General features: G+C 36.5%; 1 protein-coding gene across 6 annotated transcripts in view; it reads left to right on the forward strand.

Moving 5' to 3' along the window:
- PHKB (phosphorylase kinase regulatory subunit beta) overlaps window positions 1-26,117 on the forward strand; it is a 239,098-nt gene that overhangs the window by 181,521 nt on the left and 31,460 nt on the right. For 5 of the 6 annotated variants that reach the window (XM_055233310.2, XM_055233313.1, XM_055233312.1 and 2 more), the window contains 10 exons: window positions 832-887; window positions 1,397-1,490; window positions 6,875-6,958; window positions 7,442-7,546; window positions 8,861-8,943; window positions 9,148-9,238; window positions 20,689-20,750; window positions 20,840-21,002; window positions 21,903-21,984; window positions 23,851-23,908. In XM_055233310.2, the coding sequence (XP_055089285.1) occupies window positions 832-887; window positions 1,397-1,490; window positions 6,875-6,958; window positions 7,442-7,546; window positions 8,861-8,943; window positions 9,148-9,238; window positions 20,689-20,750; window positions 20,840-21,002; window positions 21,903-21,984; window positions 23,851-23,908 (878 nt within the window). Of the gene's footprint in view, window positions 1-831; window positions 888-1,396; window positions 1,491-6,874; window positions 6,959-7,441; window positions 7,547-8,860; window positions 8,944-9,147; window positions 9,239-20,688; window positions 20,751-20,839; window positions 21,003-21,902; window positions 21,985-23,850; window positions 23,909-25,068; window positions 25,160-26,117 lie in introns of all 6 variants that reach the window. The other variant, XM_055233309.2, reaches the window with a different exon arrangement.

The following is a 26,117-nucleotide window of genomic DNA, read 5'->3' on the forward strand; positions in this document are numbered from 1 at the left end:
ATGATAAATCAAATATTTTACAGCATATTATTGGGACTGTTGGATTCATTACTATAAAAGAGTTATGTTTGATCAGTGTTTTCAGAGCTCCCTAATACTGTAATTTATTGGTGCTTCTTAATGTTCTCTGTTAATTATATACAGGTTTCAAAATTGGGTTCAATTTAACAATGTATAATACATGTTATAGTGAATCTTTATCACAGAAAAAATGAATAGCAAATATCCAACACTCTTTGATTAGAACTATTAAGTCCAACAGCTTGCATTTAATGAACATAATGTTAATTACATAGTCAACTGGGTAGTTCATGTTCTATTATAAGAATTATATATTAGAATAAAGTTATTTTGATGTATAAGTTGCCAAAGGAAAATTGGCTAACAAGAAAGAGAATAACCTTTTATGTGGTTAAGATGTCAAATGAACAATTTTAACTATCTTTTTTTTTTTTTTTACAGAGAATTCATAAATTGGGTTTTTATTTTTAGTTCCTCCTCTTCCCTTTAGAGTTAAATGATGGAAAATGACTCTCGGTCCCCAAACCGCTCTTATGCATCATTCAAAATAGCCCTGACAGGCTAGAGCCTGTGGCAGTGATGAGGTTTATGGCTTTCCATTCCTTGGTGTTCCATTACTCTGTCTATACCATCAAATTGATTAGTAGGCAGTGGCGAGCAAGGAAAGAAAGGTGGCCGCTGAGAGCCAGCTGGTGTCCATCATTTTAATGAACTGCTTAGAGATGGTTAATATTGTCCTTGATTCTCATTGTAGCTGATGATGACCAGATCTTTTAAAATGTTTTCCCCCTGCCTTATTCTGCATTACAGGGCCCACTGGAAAATGATTTGGTAGTTCATGTGGCACTTATAGCAGAAAGCCAAAGGTATGAAATCCAAGTGGGTGGTGTGTTTTTTTTGTGGGGAGCGGAGGGGAAATGATTGCTTTATGTTTACAATATCGACTATGGTAGCAGAGATTAACTTCAGAAACTCCTTTACAGGCTTTCAAGGATATCATTAATGTCACTTTAAATGGCCAGCATATTATTCTTTTCATGTTTAAAAATAGTTTTGTTTTAGTTGAGGTGAATATTAAAGACTGTGACCAGTGCCAGTGTTGCCTGGGTTGTAGTTTTGAGAAATTCATACAAACACGTGGGGATTACCAAAATCAGTGCTTACTCTCCCTGCCAGCCCCTAATGTTTCCATCTGATGCTTCGTGGAGGATCCATAAGGGCCTCTGAAGTCTAGTGCAGATGGCAAATTGCTAATACTAACAAATTAATAATGCCCTCCAAGTTAACATGTTCCCTTTTATCCTCCTCCTTCACTGCTTCCTGAACTGTAAATGCGTTGTCTAAAAACATCTCTTTTTTTCCCTATGATCTTTAGACTTCAAGTTTTTCTGAACACATATGGTATTCAGACTCAGACTCCTCAACAAGTAGAACCCATTCAGATATGGCCTCAGCAGGAGCTTGTGAAAGTAAGTGATTCTGCCTTTTACTTTCCTTACTTTGTAGAGATAGTAGAGCTTGATGGTTTGACTTAGTTTACAGACAAGTCACACAGTTAAAATCTGATTCTGATGTACGACCAGTAATCCAAAAGCTTCTAATTAAATTGAGAAGTCCACTTTAATGGACATTGTTACTAAAAAAAACTTTGCACTGTGTATGTGTGTGTGTGCATGTGTGTGTACATTATGTTTATAGGTCTTGTTGATTCCTACTTCTTTCTAAACTCTATTACTAACCTAGGCTGAGCAGTTAAATAACAAGTTAGTCTTAATTTTAATAGGAATAAAATTATTCTTATGTTTTGATTTGATTTTTTTCCTCTTTTATCAAAATGTATTCTTACATTTTGATTTGGTTTTTTCATCTTTTCATCTTTGATTTTTTCATCTTTGATTATCAAAAAATATTTAGGTGTGAGAAGGTTTGTTTAAAAAAAAACCTACTCATACCTAAATATTTTTGATATTCACTACTTTCCTTTTTTTCTCTTTCCTTACTGTTTGGTGTCTGAAGTAATTTCAACCCCTTTGGTTTGCTGGGTCTCAAAGCAATTATAAAGTAAAAGTAACATCTGTATTTATCATTGATGTAGTTCCATACCTATTTGGGATGGAATTAAAAGGTGACATTTGAGGCCTTTTGCACGCACTGCTCTGCAGATGGATCCATTATTGCCTATGCTTGTGAATATTCTTGCTCGTTAGAGACAGGACATTGTTGACTCCTACCCACTGCTTATTTTTAAACTGCCATTTTTATTTAGTATTTGTTAAAAACAACATAAGAACAAACTACTCAGTGTTTAGTAGAAGTCTTTGTAACAGTGTATCTCAAGTGGACATGATTAAGTTTATTAGGTTAAATATAAATGGTTGTAGTCAAAGTCTTGTTGCTATAACAGAAAAATGAAGGCTTAGAGATACAAACCCAACATGTTACATGGGAAAATGCAGGACTCCAGTATCAGGGCTGGATCTTGACATTAGGCAACACAAACCAGAACCTGGGTGTCAGGTCACCAAGAGCACCAGCTCTTGGAGAGTCCTTACACCTTCTCTAATAAATTTAACTGTCACCACTCTGCCAAGAGATAAAGCTGAAAATACAAGGATCCCTAGAGCAGGCAACAATTTAAACTCATGCCCAGATGTACATAATGGTACAAGGCAAGGAGCGGAGGCATTGTGGAGGTGAGAGAAGGATGCCAAAATCCAAGGCTCTCACGCTGTGCTCTTAGTATTCAGCTGCAGGCTGTCGGCTGCTAATACACTTTTATGCTCTCTTGCTGAAAGCTCTAGAGAACGCCAACAAAGCTTATTCTTTGATAAACATACTCTTAAAACAAATTAACCCAAATCTGTTTTTTCTAGTCTAATTAATATTAACAACTTATTTTAATAGTAGGTGAGTTTATATCCTACCAGACAACATGCAGTCAAGATTTAAAAGGCTAACATGGTGAGCAAATGACTTGGATGTGGTATTCATTCATTCAGCAACAAACACATGCTATATGCAGAGCACTGTGTAGGACACTCATATGAAATGACTTTGTCCCTGTTCTCAGTGACCTCTGAGTTTACTGGTTTGACAGGAAAAAACAGTGAATTACAGTTCACTTTGATAACCGTTATAATAGATGTTCATACAAAGTGCTTGTGAATCAGAGGCAGTAGAAGGCATTCTGTTACAGAGCAAGTAAAGACTTACAACAGTTCCTTGCTTATTTTATATCTTGTTTTAAAAATGGTGTTAACAAATGACTTGCAATTTTGGTGTAGTGTGGCTGAAAAGACAGACTTGTGAGCAAGAGCCAACCTTCCTGTGCCTGTGTTGAGATGGAAGATTGTTTTTTGGTTGTAGCTGTAGCCTCTGTGTTCCTAAATAGCTACTCTTTAGATATATACTAAGATATATTGCCTAGTATTCTGCTCCTTATAAGTCTGCCTTTTAAAAGTAAAGGTGTTCCCTCAAATCTTTGCTGATGCACATATTCTTATGCCAGCGGTTGCTCCCTTTCTTCTGAGAAGCCACTTCCTCCCTCAGCCCACTGAAGAGGATGTGAGGGCAGATAGCTGAGAGCAGGGCTTTTACACAGCATGTGGTTAATATTCATGATGTGATGACTGTAGTGTGATTTGCTTCATGAGGACTGAATACAGAATTCTGCTCTATGGTACAGACCTAGTATGAAGTACTTCTGTATTTCCAGGTAGTTTTGTCACTACTGTGTCTTTCGGTGCACTAAATGTTATGAATGTGTACAACATGGAGGCAATGTTATATGCACCCTGGAATGTGGGGAGCACTAAATAAATTGTCACAGACCTGCCATACCATGGTTCAGAAAGTTAAGGAGAATCCTTTTACTGTAATAAAGAATAGTATTTAAAGGAAACCCACCTAGATCAACACATTTTACCATACATTTATTTCTGAAAATTTGAAACTATTAATATATGAGGGAAAGGGGGCTGCATCTAGTGTTATGTGCTGTGGTTTCAGTGCAGCTATGCAACATAATGCTTATAAAGCACTGTTTCTGACCAGTTGACTTTGTCTAAAACCACTGCTATTCCAGAATCAATATTCACAGCACGTGTGGCTCAGGAGAACATTCAGTTGCTCCCTCATTCATCTATCAAGTATTTCCTGAGCACCAGCTACATACTAGGCACAGTGCCAACTTCGGCTGCTGTTCTACAGGAATGTGCAATTCAAAAGGAGAAAGAGATACAAACCCAGCTCTCACATAGATGTGTGCACTATGTCAGTGAACAGAGAGCTCTGTCAACACCACTAATTTTGTATACAATGAAGTTGTTATTTGAAATTGGTCCAAATCACAATCAGTAGATTGTGTAGAGATAGTTGGTTTGATTTTCCACTAATTTTGTATACAATGAAGTTGTTATTTGAAATCGGTCCAAATCACAATCAGTAGATTGTGTAGAGATAGTTGGTTTGATTTTCCATTTAGGAAAATATAGGTTAGATGTATTTCTCTCATTAAATGTAAAAATAAATTGCAGACAGATCAAAAATTGAAAACTTTTAAAATTATTTAAATATAAAAGCACTAGAATAAAAAAATAAGAGAATATGTTTTAGCTGTTGGGAAGAGAAGTCCATTTTTAGAATGATACCAGTGCCAAAAAGCCATTGAGGAAATGATTGACAAATACTGTATAAATATAACAAACAGCCTGGCATATCAAAGGTGCTTGTGAAATTTCCTAGTAGAAAAATGTTTATATTGAAATGCCACATGTTGAAATGAGATTCCACCTACTATGCAGTCATTCTCACATTTCATAACAACACTGAAGAGGAGCAAACTGGGCAAAGTATTTGATTTAAGGGGCAATACTCTTAATATACCAAGATTTCTTGAAATAAAAAAGAATGCCAAATTCCCCATAGAAAAGGGAACAAATGAAAAAAGTTATAGAACATACTTAAATATATTAGAAAATGCTGAACCACAAAATATTTTAATATAGTAGTTTAAAAGTAAAATGAAATATTATTTTGACCCAGGAAGGTGGCAAGGCCTGTACACAGTTAATACCAATGTAAATTGGCACATTATTTCTAGAGGGTGACCAACCTCACATTATATTTCAAAGAATGTATTCTCTTTGATCCAGCAAGTCTAGGAAATTATCCTGCAGATATAATAACACACTGTCCAAAGATGTTTATTGAATTATTTTTAAAATAACAAAAAATTGGGAGCTATCTTTATCAGGAGATAGGAGTTTAAAAAGGTAAAGGGGCTTCTTGATTAGATTAAGTGCTCAGCTCTGACAGTGATTAACTCCTAATTCATTCCAAGACTATCTGTTTTTAACCTTAGACATTCTAGAAGTTTCTGCTCCACTGTGGCACCCTTCCCTACTTTGTAATACTTCTGCAGACTTTCCTCCTCAGTTTTTATTTATTTATTTATTTTTGAGATGTAGTTTCTCTCTTGTCGCCCAGACTGGAGTGCAATGGCGCCGTCTTGGTTCACTGCCACCTCTGCCTCCTGGGTTCAAGCAATTCTCCTGCCTCAGCCTCCCAAGTAGCTAGGATTGCAGGCATGTGTCACCACGCCCGGCTAATTTTTGTATTATTAGTAGAGACTGGGTTTCATCATGTCAGCTAGGCTGGTCTTGAACTCCTGACCTCAGGTCATCCACCTGCCTCAGCCTCCCAAAGTGCTGGGATTACAGGCGTGAGCCACTGCGCCCAGCTTTCCCCTTCAGTTTTAATATTTCTTCAATCATTTCAACATTGAAATGTACAGAAAATGCATAGACTCATTTTAACATCTTTTTTTTTTTTTTTTGAGATGGAGTCTCGCTCTGTCACCTAGGCTGGAGTGCAGTGGCACGATCACGGCTCACTGTAAGCTCTGCCTCCTGGGTTCATGCCATTCTCCTTTCTCAGCCTCCCTAGTAGCTGGGACTATAGGCACCCGCCACCATGCCTGGCTAATTTTTTGTATTTTTAGTAGAGACGGGGTTTCACCGTGTTAGCCAGGGTGGTCTTGATCTCCTGACCTCATGATCTGCCCGCCTCAGCCTCCCAAAGTGCTGGGATTACAAACGTGAGCCACCACGCCCAGCTCATTTTAACATCTTGAAACTGGAATACCACAATATTAAGTTTAAAAAATGGGACACAGAATATATGTTATATGAACCCATTTATGTAAATATACACACATATTGACATGTGTATAATATGAGTATATATTTATTGATGTACTTTTAAGAGTCTTTAACCCTATCTTGGTGCCCCTTAGGGATCATACAATGAACTATACCCCTTTCAGCATATACCAGAGAAATAGTTGCAAAAGGGATTGTGAAAATAAACAGGAACATTCACTTTGAGTACATGGTTTGAATGTTTCATAAAATGTATATAATCAGAAAAAATCAATGAAGACATTTTCATTTTGGTGGGAAATATTTGAAGGTAGAAATTTAGTAGGAGATTATGGCCCTAGTTTTTAAAATGTTAAACAACTAAATGTTTTAATGATACAGGAAGCATTAGCCTTTTTGTGTTCTTTTACGAATCAGAGCCATGTAAGTTGTACATTTGTAGCAATGTAGGAACAATATCAAATTTAAGAATGTTGCTAAGTAGATATGCAAAAGTTTTGCTCTCAAATCTCTCAGTAATCTAAAATCTAAGTTGACATCTTTGGCTAGCTTGTCTTCCTACAAGTTTTTGGATTAGGGTTCCCTAGCTTCTTTCTCTCTGGAAAGATCAAAAATTAACAGGGCAATACTCAGGGGTAAGAAAGTGACATGGATTCTTACCTGACTCTAATTTACACACTTGTGTCTTACAGGCTTATTTCCACCTGGGTATCAATGAAAAGTTAGGACTCTCTGGAAGGCCAGATAGGCCCATTGGCTGCCTCGGTACATCAAAGGTACTCATGAAATGTCCTCAAAAAGTAGTTTTTGGATTCTAATACCACATACTGAAATGGTGTTTGACCTGCTATGCATCCTTTTTCATTTTCATTGTGTACTCAGACTACTTATCTGAAGTATTATTTTCTGCTAGTAAATCTTACTTATTTTGCATCATATCATGGAAGTCTTATAAATATGAAGGAGCACCTCACTGCTAAATATATTTTTTCTAAGCTTTGTAAAATATCTAATTATAACAATATTTACTCACAGACTTTTCCATCATATTAGAGGTAGACTGCTTTAAGTTTATTAGTATACTGATTCAATCAAGAAACTTTAAAATTTTTAAATATTATGTGGATGTCACAAGCTATTAATTTATGTGCTTATTCAGAATTAGACATCAGTTTTTATTTTTATTGAGACTTATAGCACTGCACCTTTGCCTTTGGTATGTTCTTTAGTTATTTGTTTTAAAACTTTTTCCCTTACAGATTTATCGCATTCTAGGAAAGACTGTGGTTTGTTACCCGATTATTTTCGACCTAAGTGATTTCTACATGTCTCAGGATGTTTTCATGCTGATAGATGACATAAAGGTAGCTTCGAAAAACCTTTCTTAAAAATGGAATTACTTTGTTTCCACTGATTTTATCATACGTTACTATACTGAGTACTCGCAGGTATCTGTGACACTGGGTTAGCACAGTGTAAAGCATGACAGTAAAACCACCTGCATAGCTTTGGAGTGTAAATTACTTGCAGCATTGGCATAATAGATGACCTCTGTCTTATATACAGTTGTATGACTGCTGCTTGTGCCTTTATACAAATGAAAAGATACAATTCAGAAAAACAGGGGGACCTACTTTGAAAAATATGTTCATATGACAGTTTATCTCTTTTTGAACAAAAGGTAAATTAGCCAAATAATTTTATTTATGAAAAATATCCAGTAAAACCTCAACTAACTCATAACTCCATGAGTTAAAATCTTCACTCCCTTTTCTACTGACAGAGCAGAGAAGGTTAGAATCATGATTTAGAGCATGAAATCTGGAGCCAGACTGCATTCATTAAGATCTTGGCTCTGCCACTTGCCAGCTGTGTGTTCTTGGGCAAGTTACTTAACTCCTCTGTGCCTTGTTTTCCCATCTGTAAAACTGAATAATAATTAAGAGGTGTTATGAAGATTAAAAGAATTAATATATGTAAAATACTAAGAATAGTGCCTGGCATATGGTGAAGTATTATGTAAGTTTTTGATGTGATGATGATGATTATATGTAAGTCTTTGAGATGACTGATTGATTGACAGATAGATAGATAAAGAACTCCCTCTACATTGCTAATGGTTTGTATAAATTCAGTCCCGTCTCCTCCACCTGCTGTAATATAAATCCCTAGTAATATGAAGTGAGTTAATCTTCTGGACGGCTGGCATGATTGTTCCCCCAAGGCCATTCTTGAAGTGTATTTTTTAGGCTTTTTAAAAAAAGGAGGCCAAGCGCATTGGCTCCTACCTGTAATCCCAGCACTTTGGGAGGCTGAGGCAGGTGGATCACTTGAGCCCAGGAGTTCTAGACCAGTCTTGGCAGTTTCTAAATAAATAAACAAATAAATAGATTAAAATTTTAAAAAAAGGGGGAAAAACATTAAAACAAATGTAGTGTGATTACTTTTAAGAATAAAGTTTGAAATCATTGAACTCAAAGTGGTGTTCAGCATAACTTGCGTGTACCCAGAGAACCTGCTAGAGCACTTCTACTCCTAAGTAGTCTTAAGTTATTCAGGGTTGGATTGTGAACTGTCTGGCTACATAAGAATTTTGTTGGCTCTTTGGCACTCATGGTTGAGCATCCTGTTCATCTTAGATACTGTGCCATTACATCCTACCTCATTCTGTTTGACAGAATGCACTGCAATTCATTAAACAATATTGGAAAATGCATGGACGTCCACTTTTCCTTGTTCTCATCCGGGAAGACAATATAAGGTAGGTTGATAAAAGAAGTAAGGTGCATGTGTCCCACTGCCATGAACGCGGTGAGCCCTTGGGAAGAAAGGCCTCCTTGGATGTTTTTGTATCCTTCTTAGTATGTGGTGGAATACTTTGTATATATAAGGGGCACTTAGTATTAGATTATTAATTTACCATTCTGTTGTTAATCTGTACATTTTGTTTATTTATATTTTTTAGAGGTAGCCGGTTCAACCCCATATTAGATATGCTGGCAGCCCTTAAAAAAGGAATAATTGGAGGAGTCAAAGTTCATGTGGATCGTCTACAGGTAGCCTTCTGATTTTCAGTATGCGTCTATTTTCAGGACAGTTAATCTACAATGCAGCTATGTTTCTTAATATATGGTCTATTTAAGGTTTTTGACTTAAGGTTTTATTCTCTACCTATCTTCCTATTCCTATTGTCACTTTTCCAGTTTATCTGATCCCACTAAGACAGATGCTTGAACACTTGCAGCGATTTCCTGTGCAGAATTTTAGACTTCAGTAACTCATCTCTAAAAGCTAGGTCCATAGTGGTGTGTTGACCTGCTTTATAACCTTGGGCTTTTAGGGGCAAGTTGGCTGACTGTTGGTCCAGTACTCTTTTCCCTGCTCTATACTAACATCCAACCAGGGAATAAACCTCGTTCCATTCAGAACTTCACAGCATTATCTTCACAGCTCCTAAATTACAGAAACATTCTTTGGTTCACTGCTGGTCATAACAGCCTCTCTGTCCACAGTTCTCTCCTACTAAACACCCTTTGCACTTCAGCCAATACAATAATTACTGTGTCTTGAATTTTGTGGGGTTCTGTCCCTCTGCTCACACCATTTTCTCTGCCTGGACTATCCTTCCTTCTTCCAAGGTCACTGGGCTTTGAGGTCTTACCAGACTTTAAGGGCACCTCTACAAAATCATGCAGACCACAAATATACTTCTATTCTTCACCATGCTTTCGTGACCTTTAACTTAAACTACTAAGACTGCAGTCTATTATATAGGCTTATATACTTTATTTCTGTAAAATAATAATGATTATTCCATGGGGTGTTTCACATAGTAGGTGCTCAGTATTAAATAAGAAAGAGGAAAGTTTATAAAGAAAGACCTACGTAGTATTATAAATGGCATGTTTATATACTCATTCACTGGTAATTGTATTTTGCGTACTTGATTTTTACCTAAGCGTTTATCTTTTTTCCTTTATTTTCTGTTGCTTTGTCTTTTTGTAATGCCTCCTGGGGCAATTTCTTTGATTTTTATCTTGCAGTTCTTCTATTGAGTTTTGCATGTTGGCTATCATGTTTTAAATGTTCATTTTTCATAGTATTCTGTCCTATGGATGTTTCATGGATGTCGTATTTTATCTTTTCTGAGGATATCAGCTAGAGGTTTTCTTTTTTTCTTCAATTTTCCTTTCCTCTGCATTATCTCTTTCGGGGTTTTTTCCCTCAGTCTTTCATGTTGGAGGCATTTGTCAGATGTCCGGTATTCTTTAGCTATTTATTCATTTTTAAAAGTGAAGGAGTAAAAAGTTCATAGGAAGCTGTGTGCTTGGGTACAAAGATTCTTTTTTTCTTTTCTTACTATTTCAGCTTTTATTTTTGATTCGGGGGATACATATACCTGGGTATATGCGTGATGCTGAGATTTGGGGTGTGAGTGGTCCCATCATCAAGATTCTAAGCACAGTTCCCAATAGTTTTTCAATCCTTGCCCTCCTTCCCGCTCTAGTGGTCTTTTTTTTGTTTTTTTAATACATACCCAGTAGTAGGATTGCCGGGTTGAATGGTAGTTCTGTTTTAAGTTCTCTGAGAAATCTCCAAACTGTTTTCCACAGTGGCTAAACTAATTGACATTCCCACCAAACAGTGTATAAACATTCCCTTTTCTCTACAGCCTCACCAGCATCTATTGTTTTTTGACTTTTTGATACTAGCCATTCTGACTGGTGTGAGATGGTATCTCGTTGTGGGTTGTTTTTTGTTGTTGTTGTTTATTTCTTTTGTTTGTTTGAGAGACAGGGTCTTGTTCTGTCCCCTAGCCTGGAGTGCAGTAGAGTACACAGCTCACTGCTCCCTCAACCACCCAAGCTCAAGGGATCCTCCCACCTCAGCCTCCCAAGTAGCTGGGACTACAGGTACATGCCGCCATGCCCAACTAATTTTTTAGTTTTTTGTAGAGACAGCATCTTGCTATGTTGCCCAGGGTGGTCTCAAACTCCTGGGCTCAAGTGATCCTCCTGCCTCGGCCTCCGGAAGTGCTAGGATTACAGGCATAAGCCACTGCACCCAACCTCATTGTGGCTTTGATTTGCATTTCTCTGGTGCTTAGTGATACTGAGCTTTTTTTTTTTTTTATGTTTCTTCCTGTGTGTAGGAGAAGGATTCTTGATGAATTCACTTATAAGGTGATCTGATGGCAAAAGCTCCTTTTTGTTGTAGAAAGCCTCAGATGCCAATATTTGGAATTCTTTTCTCTAAGGCTTTTCAGTCTACCCAGAAGGTACATTTCTAACCTCATGACCAAAGGACATAAACTTTGTTTCCACGTCCTGAAAGCAGGGTGGAGGAAGGGAACCAGGGATCCCACTGTGAAGTATGCAGTCTCCAACCAAATCCACTGTTTAATCCTTGTATCTCCTGCTCTCCACTGTGCCTTATACTCTTGAGTGCAGTGTCTCCAACCAGAGAAAATGCCCTTTGTCTCTCAAAAATCAGGGAGCTGGAAGCAGATAGTAACTCCCTAAGTGTTTAGGGAATGGAAAGGAACTTTTGGACCCAGTCTTCCTATGTGGAGTGTCCGTGAATCCCAGCAGTGTCTGGGTCTCAGGGTCCTGAGGCTCTTTCCTGTTCTCTTTGTCCTAATAGATTTATACCTTAGTGGGTTTATACCTTAAGCATTTTTTTCCACTATCATTTTTGGGATTTTAGGAAAAACAGGAGTTAAAGATATGTCTTGGTCAAATTAACCAGAAACCTACTTTTGATTTTATACTTAAATGTCCCTCCCATTCCAGGATGTACTTAGGCATTTTTCTATTCCTTTTAAGAAATATGTGGGCCTATATGGAAAAAAAAGACCTAGATAATTTTGAAGAGAAATATAATATTTGAATAAATGATGGGCTATACCATATTCTTGGATGAAAAGACTATTACAAAAATGTGAGTACCTCCTAAATTAGTCTACTAGTTTATTATAATCATGGTAATTTCAGTGGAGTAGAGCTTTTGGCAGTTTCGTATGGTTAAGGACAAAAATTAGAGTTCAGGGCCCACCAGGGAAGAGAGATTTCAATAAATACTTCAGACTTCCAGGTGACCGTCTTGAAAAGCTATACCTTTGACTAAAAGGGAATCAGAAATAGTTCACTCCTCACAAAGAGTAGTAGATAACACTATCCAGAACCTCAAAGTATTTCTACAAATATGTACAGTGTCTTTCATTCAAAATTATCAGGCATGCCAGGAGTGATCAAACAACAGAGAGCCACCTACATTGGTTCAGATATTAGACTCATCAGACATAGACATCAGAATAACTACAATCAATATGCTTAACTGGCCATCAGAGAAATGCAAATCAAAACTGCAATGAGATACCATCTCACACCAGTTAAAATGGCAATCATTAAAAAGTCAGGAAACAACAGGTGCTGGAGAGGATGTGGAGAAATAGGAACACTTTTACACTGTTGGTGGGACTGTAAACTAGTTCAACCATTGTGGAAGTCGGTGTGGCGATTCTTCAGGGATCTAGAACTAGAAATACCATTTGACCCAGCCATCCCATTACTGGGTATATACCCAAAGGACTATAAATCATGCTGCTATAAAGACACATGAACACGTATGTTTATTGCGGCACTATTCACAATAGCAAAGAGTTGGAACCAACCAAAATGTCCACAATGATAGACTGGATTAAGAAAATGTGGCACATATACACCATGGAATACTATGCAGCCATAAAAAATGATGAGTTCATGTCCTTTGCAGGGACATGGATGAAGCTGGAAACCATCATTCTCGGCAAACTATTGCAAGGACAAAAAACCAAACACCACATGTTCTCACTCATAGGTGGGAATTGAACAATGAGAACACATGGACACAGGAAGGGGAACATCACACACTGGGGCCTGTTGTCGGGTGGGGGGAGGGGGGAGGGATAGCATTAGGAGATATACCTAATGCTAAATGACGAGTTAATGGGTGCAGCACACCAACATGGCACATATATACATATGTAACAAACCTGCACGTTGTGCACATGTACCCCAAAAACTCAAAGTATAATAAAAAAAAAAAAGAAAAAAATTAGATAACAAGTTGGAGAATTTTATTAGAAACTTTGATAGTATATTTAAAAAGAATCAAATAGAAATTCTAAATGAAAAATTCAGTCACCAAAATTGAGAAGTCAGTGAAACAATGTAGTACTTATTCACTATAATTGATGGCAGAGGATAGGTAACTCAGAAATACACCCCAGTATGCACACAGGAACTTAAAATAATATGTAATCAAGGAAATAATGAATTAATGGTGGATGTATAGATTATTCAATATATACTTTGGGGAAAATTAAGGAAGTTAGAATATCACCTCACATCATACACCAAAATACATTTCAGTTGGACTAAATGACTTAATTTTAACAGATGTTTATTTTAAGAAGGAATCAAAATACTTTCAAGCTTTTGCTTTGGGCATATCATAAGCTATCAGTTTTAGCCTCTGATGTTGACAAATTCTTAGTTTTGTGCTGACTTTGAGCTGAAAATAATTTTACTTTAAAGTTTAATGTTCTGCCATGTTGTGGAGAGTTTTCATTTTATTTGAAGAGTCATAGACAAATTATAAAGACAGTGCAAAGTGTGGTGATTTTCTCTCAAGTCAAATTGAAAGTTTCTCCTTTATTTTATTTTATTTTATTTTATTATTATTATACTTTAAGTTTTAGGGTACATGTGCACAATGTGTGGGTTTGTTACATATGTATACATGTGCCATGTTGGTGTGCTGCACCCATTAACTCGTCATTTAGCATTAGGTATATCTCCTAATGCTATCCCTCCCCCCCTCCCCCCACCCCACAACAGTCCCAGGAGTGTGATGTTCCCCTGCCATCAGAGAATACTACAAACACCTCTACGCAAATAAACTAGAAAATCTAGAAGAAATGGATAAATTCCTTGACACATACACCCTCTCAAGACTAAACCAGGAAGAAGTTGAATCTCTGAATAGACCAATAACAGGCGCTGAAATTGTGGCAATAATCAATAACTTACCAACCAAAAAGAGTTCAGGACCAGATGGATTCACAGCCGAATTCTACCAGAGGTACAAGGAGGAACTGGTACCATTCCTTCTGAAACTATTCCAATCAATAGGAAAAGAGGGAATCCTCCCTAACTCATTTTATGAGGCCAGCATCATCCTGATACCAAAGCCGGGCAGAGACACAACCAAAAAAGAGAATTTTAGACCAATATCCTTGATGAACATTGATGCAAAAATCCTCAATAAAATACTGGCAAACCGAATCCAGCAGCACATCAAAAAGCTTATCCACCATGATCAAGTGGGCTTCATCCCTGGGATGCAAGGCTGGTTCAACATACACAAATCAATAAATGTAATCCAGCATATAAACAGAACCAATGACAAAAACCACATGATTATCTCAATAGATGCAGAAAGGGTCTTTGACAAAATTCAACAACGCTTCATGCTAAAAACTCTCAATAAATTAGGTATTGATGGGACGTATCTCAAAATAATAAGAGCTATCTATGACAAGCCCACAGCCAATATCATACTGAATGGGCAAAAACTGGAAGCATTCCCTTTGAAAACTGGCACAAGATAGGGATGCCCTCTCTCACCGCTCCTATTCAACATAGTGTTGGAAGTTCTGGCCAGGGCAATTAGGCAGGAGAAGGAAATAGAGGGTATTCAATTAGGAAAAGAGGAAGTCAAATTGTCCCTGTTTGCAGATGACATGATTGTATATCTAGAAAACCCCATCGTCTCAGCCCAAAATCTCCTTAAGCTGATAAGCAACTTCAGCAAAGTCTCAGGATACAAAATCAGTGTACAAAAATCACGAGCATTCTTATGCACCAATCACAGACAAACAGAGAGCGAAATCATGAGTGAACTCCCATTCACAATTGCTTCAAAGAGAATAAAATACCTATGAATCTAACTTACAAGGGACGTGAAGGACCTCTTCAAGGAGAACTACAAACCACTGCTCAATGAAATAAAAGAGGATAGAAACAAATGGAAGAAGATTCCATGCTCATGGGTTGGAAGAATGAATATCATGAAAATGGCCATACTGCTCAAGGTAATTTATAGATTCAGTGCCATCCCCATCAAGCTACCAATGACTTTCTTCACAGAATTGGAAAAAACTACTTTAAAGTTCATATGGAACCAAAAAAGAGCTCGCATCGCCAAGTCAATCCTAAGCCAAACGAACAAAGCTGGAGGCATCACGCTACCTGACTTCAAACTATGCTACAAGGCTACAGTAACCAAAACAGCATGGTACTGGTACCAAAACAAAGATACAGATCAATGGAACAGAACAGAGCCCTCAGAAATAATGCCGCTTATCTACAACTATCTGATCTTTGACAAACCTGACAAAAACAAGCAATGGGGAAAGGATTCCCTATTTAATAAATGGTGCTGGGAAAACTGGCTAGCCATATGTAGAAAGCTGAAACTGGATCTCTTCCTTACACCTTATATAAAAATTAATTCAAGATGGATTAAAGACTTACATGTTCGACCTAAAACCATAAAAACCCTAGAAGAAAACCTAGGCATTACCATTCAGGACATAGGCATGGGCAAGGACTTCATGTCTAAAACACCAAAAGCAATGGCAACAAAAGCCAAAATTGACAAATGGGATCTAATTAAACTAAAGAGCTTCTGCACAGCAAAAGAGACTACCATCAGAGTGAACAGGCAACCTACAAAATGGGAGAAAATTTTTGCAACCTACTCATCTGACAAAGGGCTAATATCCAGAATCTACAATGAACTCAAACAAATTCACAAGAAAAAAACAAACAACCCCATCAGAAAGTGGGTGAAGGACATGAACAGACACTTCTCAAAAGAAGACATTTATGCAGCCAAAAAACACATGAAAAAATGCTCATCATCACTAGACATCAGAGAAATACAAATCAAAACCACAATGAGATACCATCTCACACCAGTTAGAATGGCCATCATTAAAAAGTCAGGAAACAACAGGTGCTGGAGAGGATGTGGAGAAATAGGAACACTTTTACACTGTTGGTGGGACTGTAAACTAGTTCAACCATTGTGGAAGTCAGTGTGGCGATTCCTCAGGGATCTAGAACTAGAAATACCATTTGACCCAGCCATCCCATTACTGAGTATATACCCAAAGGACTATAAATCATGCTGCTATAAAGACACATGCACACGTATGTTTATTGTGGCACTATTCACAATAGCAAAGAGTTGGAACCAACCCAAATGTCCAACAACGATAGACTGGATTAAGAAAATGTGGCACATATACACCATGGAATACTATGCAGCCGTAAAAAAAGGATGAGTTCATGTCCTTTGTAGGGACGTGGATGAAACTGGAAATCTTCATTCTCATTAAACTATCGCGAGGACAAAAAACCAAACACCACATGTTCTCACTCATAGGTGGGAATTGAACAATGATCTTCTCAATTTAAATATGTACTTTGCCATCTCTAAAAATTGTGGTAAAACATACATAACATAAAATTTGCCATGTTAATCATTTTTAAGTGTACAGTTTAGCGGTATTAACTACATTCACCTTGTTCTGCAAACAATCTCTAGAACTGTTTTCATCTTGCAAAACTCAAACTCTATGCTCATAAGCAACAGTTCCTTATTCCCCCCACACTCCCGCCTTCATTTTTTTTTACTAATATAATAAATGAAAATGGCATCTATATGCTCATCTTGGGTTTTATTTCAGATCCTTTAAAATTTCCTTATCCCCTGATCCACAGTTTCATTCATTACTAGGATCCTAGCCTTCTCTCCCAGCCCCATTACCCAGGAGAACTCTCCATGCAGTTTGTTGCTAGCCATGCTTTCCATGCCCCAAATATACTTGGTTTCCAAATCTCTAAATGTAATTGGAGTTTTTTCCCCTCATGCTATGATGGTATTTTAGAGTTGCCTTTTTCTTTTTTTCTTTCTATGTCATACTTTAATTTTACAGCTTAAGTGAATGTTTCCTCTTTAATGAAGCCTCGGAGACTGGAATTAGTTTCTCCTTTCATTGTCCTTCTATGACATTTTGCTTGAATGTTTGTTATAGCTCTTCTTTCATTTTATGTTTCGCTAGTTTCTTCTGCCTTCCTCGCTCTGTGGTTTGTAATCTTTTTCAGCTCAAGGTTCACTCATCTCTGCATCCCCAGAGTACTCTCCTCACTACTGTTATCTGTGGGAAATATTTAAATATTGGCTCATTGATTCAACAAATATTTATTGTGCTCTGACTGTAGGCACTAGGGTTGTAGTGGTGAATATGATACACAAGGTTTTTGACCATATGGGACTTAAATTCTGAAGGGAAAGCCCAACAGAAAACAAAGGTAGGTTGGGAGAGTGATGGGAAGGAATGCAATCTTAGGTAGGATGGTCTGTTGGAAAGGACCTGGTGGGATATAATTGAGTGTTCTAAATATTATATTGCATTTGACACATACAGTATTATTTAATTACCATCAGAAATAGAATACTAATGCCTAGCAAATTTGTTGTTAAGTATGCTTTTTCCAATACTAATATAGGAGCTTCTACAACCAACTGAATTTTTTTAATCAAAAGCCCTGTAGATTATTAATGGAATTTAGCATTTGTCTATTAACTCAGAGTAAACATTTATTTTATGGGCTGAATTAGAATATAAGGGTGAGTAGGTTAATAAAATGGAAGTTATTAAATAGATTTTTTTTCTGTTTCAGCATTAGCTATCAGCTTTAAGAATTAAGTAATTCTTGACTCTCGCTTTCTCTCATACCCTGTGTTACAATTTATTATTAAATCCTATTGTCTCTATCCTCAGATTGTATCCAGAATCTAACCACTTCCCATCACCTTCAGTGCTATTATCATGGTCCAAGCTACCATTATGCCTCACCTAGGTTTCCAGTCATCTCCTAAATTCCAACTAATAAGACAAGTCTGTTCATGCTCTACCTGGTCATAGGCAGATTATGTCATATATCATAAGCCTCTAATGACTTCCTCTCTCACACAAAGTGGAAACCAAAGTTCTTCAAATTGTCTGTGTGCTCTCCATGGTCTGGACCTGCATCTCTGATTTCATCTCCTACCAGCTGCCCCATCTACTCTGTTTCAACCACAGTTTCCTCCTTGCTGCTCTCAAAGACACTAAGCATGCTCCTGCCTCAGGACCTTTGCACTTGCCACTCCGAGCCCTGTACACTTCCTTCAGATCCATATCATTGACTATGGTCCTTTCTTCAGCTTCTGATTACTTGTTACTTTATTAGAGAAATCCTTTCTGATCACCTATATGAAATGGCTAACAACGCTCATCCTACTCCCTTGCCCTGGTACTCCCCATCCCCTACCTTTCTTTTTTCTACTTTTCACTTATCACCATCTGACATAATAAATACATATATGTAGTATTAATATATATTATAATAATTATTGTATACACAGAGAGTCATATGCCACATAACAGCGTTTTAGTTAGTGATGGGCCACGTATACAATGGAGGTCTCATAAGATTTTAATACTGTATTTTTACTGTACCTTTTCTATCTTTAGATACACAAATACCATCATATTACAGTTGCCTACAGTATTCAGTACATGTTTGTAGCCTAAGAACAATAGGCTGTGCCATATAGCTTAGTGCTTAGTAGGCTATGCCACCTAGGTTTGTGTAAGTACACTCTATGGGTGTTCACACAACAACAAGATTGCCTAATGATGCATTTCTCAGAATATATCTTGGTCATTAAGCAATGCATGACTCTGTGTGTGTGTGTGTGTGTGTAGCTTTTTTATTGTCTATCCCCTATACATACTTATAAGAACAGTTTCCAGAAGGCAAGAATGTTATGTATTTTGTTCATGCTGTATCCTCAATACCTAACATAGTACCTAGTAGGCCTTCAATAAATATTTGTCTAACAAATTATTTAACTAAAGAGCAAGATGTATACATGCTAGCCTACATATTAGGAAATATCATTCAATGAACCTGCCTAGGCACAGACCATGCTCTTAGGGACCTGACTATAGCGAGGCTAGTACAAATGTGCAGATCAACTGCATATTCGGCCTTTCTTGCTCAAACTCAAGGAAGCTTTATTATGATTTCTATTAATATGTCCATCCTACCATCTGTAAATGGGCATTTGTTGATCTACTTTGTTTATGAGTTTTCGCTAGAGGAGAAGACACTACTACTCTAGGTGGTTAGCCAACAAACGCAGCATTCCCTGTGTCCTGTTTCTTCACATTTGAGATCAACAGTGAGAAAATAGAGAAAATAATATATGTTATAAATATTCTGTAAATATGTAGTAAATATTGCCTTATTTTTAAGTAATAATTTATGGCTTGCTTTTTATGAGTACATTTCTCAATTTTCTTTGACAGTTCATCAGATAATTAGAAGTGACACATAATACTAAAAATCATTATAGGTTTATCATTCATTTATACTGTTCATACTGTTCACCATGAACCACTGACAAACAGAAACAGTGTTTAAGTTCATTTAGTTTGTTCAACCTATAATCAGAAACTAATGGAAAATAAAATGGCCAAATATGGGTAGCTATATGCCAGAATGCGGAGAAGCGTTAGCCTGGATAACCAATACCTTCATGTTCCTGAAAAACATGGAGACTTGTCGGTATCCTATCACTGAATGGCCCAGAAATACATTACAGTAGCAGAATCCAAAGTGCAATTTCACATCTTTTCCCAAAGCAATTTTAGTATTTTATGTTTTTTCTAATTTGGATATTTTATTTTATTTTATTTATTTAGTTATTTTTTGAGACTGAGTCTCACTCTGTTGCCAGGCCAGAGTACAGTGGTGCAATCTTGGCTCACTGCAACCTCCACCTTCCAGGTTCAAGTGATTCTCCTGCCTCAGCTTCCTGAGTAGCTGGGACCTGTAGTCCCAGCGCATGCCACCACACCCAGCTAATTTTTGTATTTTTAGTAGAGATGGGGTTTCACCAGGACAGCCAGGATAGTCTTGATCTCTTGACCTAGTGATCTGCCCGCCTTGGCACCCCGAAGTGCTCGGATTACGGGCATGAGCCACAGCACCCAGTCAGAAATGTTATTTTTTTTTAACATTTTAATAGTTACTGAATTATTTTAATTCCAGCTTAAAAGTAAATGCCTGCAATTCTAAGAACAGAGAGTCCATCTCATGTTGACCTACTTATAATGACTCATAAACTTTTAACTTGATGTGTATATTCTATTTTAGGGGTTTTTTTGTGTGTAGAAACCTGTGTGATTTTAGAATGTTCATTTAAGTATTGCTTCAGAACTGTATATATTTTTAAGCAATTTTTTGAAGTATTACTTAATTACAGGAAGGTATGCAAACAGGCCATAAGAGTATGGCTTGATGTATCTAAGAGTTTCTAATCTTTTTTGATCACGTTTCAGACACTAATATCTGGAGCTGTAGTAGAACAACTTGATTTCCTACGAATCAGTGACACAGAAGAGTAAGTCCCTTTGGGTTATTTCATTTTTGGGCTTTTTGTAATTACATTAGAAAAGCAGAAAATATGAAACCTTTTCTTTTAATTTTTAGGCTTCCAGAATTTAAGAGTTTTGAGGAACTAGAACCTCCCAAACATTCAAAAGTCAAACGTCAAAGCAGCACCCCTAGTGCTCCTGAACTGGGACAGCAGTCGGATGTCAACATTAGTGAATGGAAGGACAAACCCACCCACGAAATTCTTCAAAAACTGAATGTGAGACAGATGCAGTTCCCACATGGCCCTAAGTGATGTTGCTGGAGCAGAAGCTCCCAGAGTCTGACCATATGTCTTTTTGTCCTGTCAGTGAAGGTAGCAATTAATCTGGAGGTAGATGACTTGTCTACCGCCAGGGCAATCATGAGAAGTTGTTTTCTTGGTCTAACATCTGCATGGATATCTTTAAAAATGCATTAAGAAGTGCAGGTGAATATGTTTGTCTTGGATATACAAGTATGGTATGAGCCATTAAAGAAGTCAATGATAGTTGCCTTTGGGTTCTCCAGATTTCCCTTTCAGTGCCCTCTTTCTCCCTTTCTGCCCCCATCTTGTCCCCTGCCCCAGTGTTTAGGTCTAATGCTTGCTTTAGGTCAGTCCTGTCACTGAGTAAAGCAATCCTTTCACTGTGCTTATAGCACAGTGCCCTAATATGTAATAAACACTCTAAACAAGTCCCCTCCTATCATCCATCTCTTCACAACAGTTTGCTAGCAACATGGTCTCCCATTTACCAATAAGAAGAATCAAAAAGGGAGTGGTTAAATGACCTGGCCAAGTCTCTCAGAGAGTGGCAAAATCAATATTAATGCTTGTAGATAAAATATTTTCTGTTCATTACTTACCTTGTTTTCTGGCAAATTTAATTATTAAATTCTACCACCCCAGGAAGCCAGCTTGTCACTTGTCTACCCTCTGTCTCTAAGATATCTAAGATAAATATGAATCGTTGTATAATGTCATCTTATGCCTGATATTATATCAGTGACATTTTATCTTTCCTCAGTTCCATAGTAAAGTATTTCTTCTCTGCATCATGTGGTTTTGTGATTAGTTACCCTCTGTGGTAACTGCTGTACCCATTTCATTCCAGTTCGTCACTGTGATTTACATTTTCAGGATTGCAGTTGTCTGGCTAGCCAAGCCATCCTGCTGGGTATACTGCTCAAAAGAGAAGGCCCCAACTTCATCACAAAGGAAGGTAAGTGTACATGTCTAGGAGAACATTTTAAGAGGACCTCTCTAGCCTTGAACATATATCAAATATGCATACGCTATCCACTAAAATGTTACAAGTTATTTCCCCTTTCATTAAACCTTCTTTTTCACTTTTGAATGGAAAATGTTCATTCATACCCCCTAGAGTGGAGGAGACTGATGTACGAACCCCTAACTGGCTTTCATGCAGTGATGCTTGATTGTTTCTCTGATTGTCTGAGAAATATTGGAGCTTGGATTGTGCCTGTGACTGTTAACCTCTGATGAATTCCATAGTTGTTTATTGACAGTTTCTGTTTCCAGTTTTATCTTCTCTAATTTTTCAAGAATAAAATTGAATTGTTATGTCTATAAAAATTAGCTCTCTCGTGGTCTGCAGCAGCCATTTGAAATGGAACATGGCATTTAATAGAATTGTGCTCTGAAGATGGTTAATAAAAATAAATCATTTGTAATAATGTCTATGTCCACTCTGCATTAAGGATGAAAACCAGTTATCCCCCAGATTCACACTTGCATGTGGAGTCACCACTGTAAGGAATCTTTAAGTTCTTCACCATGGTCCACTTCTGACATTTTATAATACAGAATAATACAGAATACAGTTCAAGTACTTAATGTCTATTCAAAAATGTTTGGCTTATTTGAAAATACTCTGTTAAGAGGTGTGTGTTGATATGGTTAGAACTGAAAAACAGCAGTGGAATTAATACATATAGTTCTGGTAATTAACCGAGCATAGTTATTTATTCAAATGAGATCTACTTAGTTTTTGCCTTATTATAGCTAAGAGATAACCTTCTTGAGTATTATAGATGCAAATTGAATAGTTTTCAATTTCTTAGCTTGTTAAAGGCAGAGGAACTTTTAGCAAATTTCAAACAGAATCTTGCATGTTTCTAATTAGTCTTAAAACTATAAGTATAAGCAGAATCTCAGTTATATTTAGGACATTCATTGAAATTTGCACTTTATCTAAAACAGGATTTTTAAAAATCAAACATTTCATTAGAAACCTAGAATTCAGAATGGCTGTTTTTTTAATTTAAAAGTTTTAATGCTTTTAAATAAGAGAAAATTTATATAAAATAGTTTATAATGAAAATGCTAAGGGAATGACTTTTTAAACCATTTTTATAAATTTGAGAATAATATTCATTAAATGTTTTAAATCTATAAAACCTTATGTGAAACATTGAAAATCATATGCATCTACAGAATCTGAATATAATTTTATCCAATTTGTTAAAGGGCTATAAAAAGTTTAGAGTAAAATGTTAAAGATCTTGTTTTTTATCTTTGTTTTCTTTTTGGTGCTCTTTCCTGTCACATTGTGATTTTACGGACAAAATCAGTGGCCAAATAATGAAACCCATTGGTGTCTTTTGAGCAGTAGCATATGTTGGAATGATCATAGCCCCATGTACATAACAAGGCGTCAGTAAAGTTTTATTGAACAAATAAATGAAAAGTCATATATATTAGAGTCTACAGTATTTGTTCAATTGCTAATTATTTTACTATATTCTCTTTTCTTTTTTTCTGCAGTAAATTAAAATAGCATTTGTATTTGTTAAAAGTTTAGATTGCATATTAATTAGCAAAACAGTTGAATTTCGAGAAATAAAATACCAGTATTACATACTCAGACTAAATAATATCAAGTGCTGGGGACAGTCACACTCTATATATTTGAGTTACATATTTAAATATGTCAGTTCAGAACATTAATGGATCGATGTATCGACTCTAGTGAAGCACAGTGAAAATGAATACTTTTAAGAGGAATAAATGTTATGCATTTAATTAAAAGCTTTGTTCAACAAAGACTCTATTATCCAATGTCTAGGTACCGTTTCTGATCACATTGAGAGAGTCTATAGAAGAGCTGGCAGCAAAAAACTTTGGTTTGTATTAGTGTTCTTGTTGTTATGTTTTATTTTTGTGTTGTCATATTTGATAGCCTAAAGAAAATGGACCAATATTAAAGATAGTTATTCATCATAATTTTTACTTTTAACCTTCAGGTTACAGCACTTTGTAAGAATGTGCCTATGTAGCATGTCTGTCCCCCTGCTGCCTCCACCAAAATTCTGAGAACAAAGACACTGTAGGGATTGAACCTGAAGAGTATTTGCTGGAATGATATGCTAAGGTTTCTTTCCTACTCTACACCTCCTCTGCCCCAGCAAGGTGCTTTAAGTTCTGTTTTTTAATTTAGGAAACCTGTTCTGCTATTATAGAAGGCCATGAAAAGAGGCCAGTGATTTATCTAATCATAAGCAAAGATAATATACTTAGAAGGCTATTCTCTTGTCACTTAAGTTGAATGAATCCAAGTGATAGTAGTTGCTTCATGAAAAATAACCAATTTGTTCCACAGAGGTAGTCTGTTCCCAGAGATTGAAAAAAAAAGAAGTAGGAAAGTTTAAATAAATAAAATTGTTTAAATTCACAATGGAGTAGGAATGCCTAAATGCATGGCCCTCTGCATTTTGATGTAATTCTAACAGTTTTACTAGCAGAATCTGACAAATTTTGAAAGTCAGAGTGTATGTATAGATATATATACACATGCACACATTTTTTTAATGATATGTTATCCACTTAAAAAAAAAAAGTCTCAAGAATTTCATAAGAAACTCCCTTAACCTCAATGAGCCTCAGGTTTCTAATCCCTAAAATAAGGGGATTAAACAAAACAATCTCTTAGAATATTTCAATTCTATTTTTATAATAAATATGCCATTCCTTCTCAGAAGAAATAATGTAATAACCCTATAGTTAAATCTTTCAAATTTTCACTGTAAATTCTCAGTACAGTAAGACATCAAGCCAATAAGTGATAGTTCTGGTAAACTTTCTTAGCCAGTAGGTTTCAAGTGTGGTCTGTAGTCTTATTTTTGATTAAGCACATCTTTTCTTGCTTTATGTATTACACTTTATGCATTTCAGATAAATCATTAACTAGCAAACATTTAGAATGCTGACTGTTATGTTTGGAAGAACTCCTGGAAGTTTTATTTACTCTATTTTCCCTTTTATGGCTTTCCACTGACACACCCAGGTTGGCGGTGCGCTACGGGGCTGCATTTACCCAGAAATTTTCTTCCTCTATAGCCCCACACATTACTACTTTTCTGGTACATGGGAAACAGGTAACAATGCACAGAATTTGAAAACCCAAGCTGCTTGAAATGTGTGGGCTTATTTGCACTCTGAAGGTTAAACATGTCTTTTGGCCTTATAGTGTGTGGGTGAAAGTTTCTCTAGAAGTAAGAAGTGTTTGTTTCACTAACTTTATTAGTTATTGACTTAATTTTCTTTTAGTCATCTATGTTGAAATTAAGGAATATAAATGCTTTTTATAAGTCAGCTTCTGTGGATATCCTGAAATACATAAAGATTGCAGCCAGTTTTAAACCTACATTTTTATTTCTCTATCTAAAAGTTCCACGTGAATTTTTACTTTTGAGGGAAAAAAATTGTCGTATGTATTGCATGTGCTGTACTTGAAAAAAAATCTGTTCTTCCTAGGTTCTAAGACTTTTTCAGTAATATAAAAATAGCAGTGTGAATTCCTTCCCCCAACATTATGGCTTTATCAGTAAAAAGAAATACTGGTATTTCATTGTAGCACTTTCTAAAATTCAGTACTAAGTGAATCCTCTAATCCAGAGATTTGGTTATCTAGGCACCAAAAGAAACATGATTTAAAGTGGTTATAGAAATAGGTCACATGTACTAGTGACAGATTTAGTAATGACCTTGTTAATGCAAAATCAGAATACCCTCTTAATCCCTCCTATACACCCTCCCTCCCTAATCAAAATAATAATTAGGTTTTCTTTTTTTGCTTTTTATATCGATAGTGTCATCAATAATATTTTTGTCACAGCTTGGTGGCAGGGATGAGGTGGAGGGATCCCTCCCTAATTCTGAATGGTCCTGCAGTCTGGGAAATTTCAGCTGTTAGGTTCAATGTCCTGGGCAGTGTTTCCTCCAAATGATGATGTGAGGATTCCACCGTGTATATTTTAAAGCTACCCAATCAGGGCCCCATGCATTCCTCATCTTTTAGATTTGTGAACATCTGGCCTGCTCTCTTCTTTGCCC

The sequence above is a fragment of the Symphalangus syndactylus genome, chromosome 11, assembly GCF_028878055.3.
Source record: "Symphalangus syndactylus isolate Jambi chromosome 11, NHGRI_mSymSyn1-v2.1_pri, whole genome shotgun sequence".
Lineage (NCBI taxonomy): Eukaryota > Metazoa > Chordata > Mammalia > Primates > Hylobatidae > Symphalangus > Symphalangus syndactylus.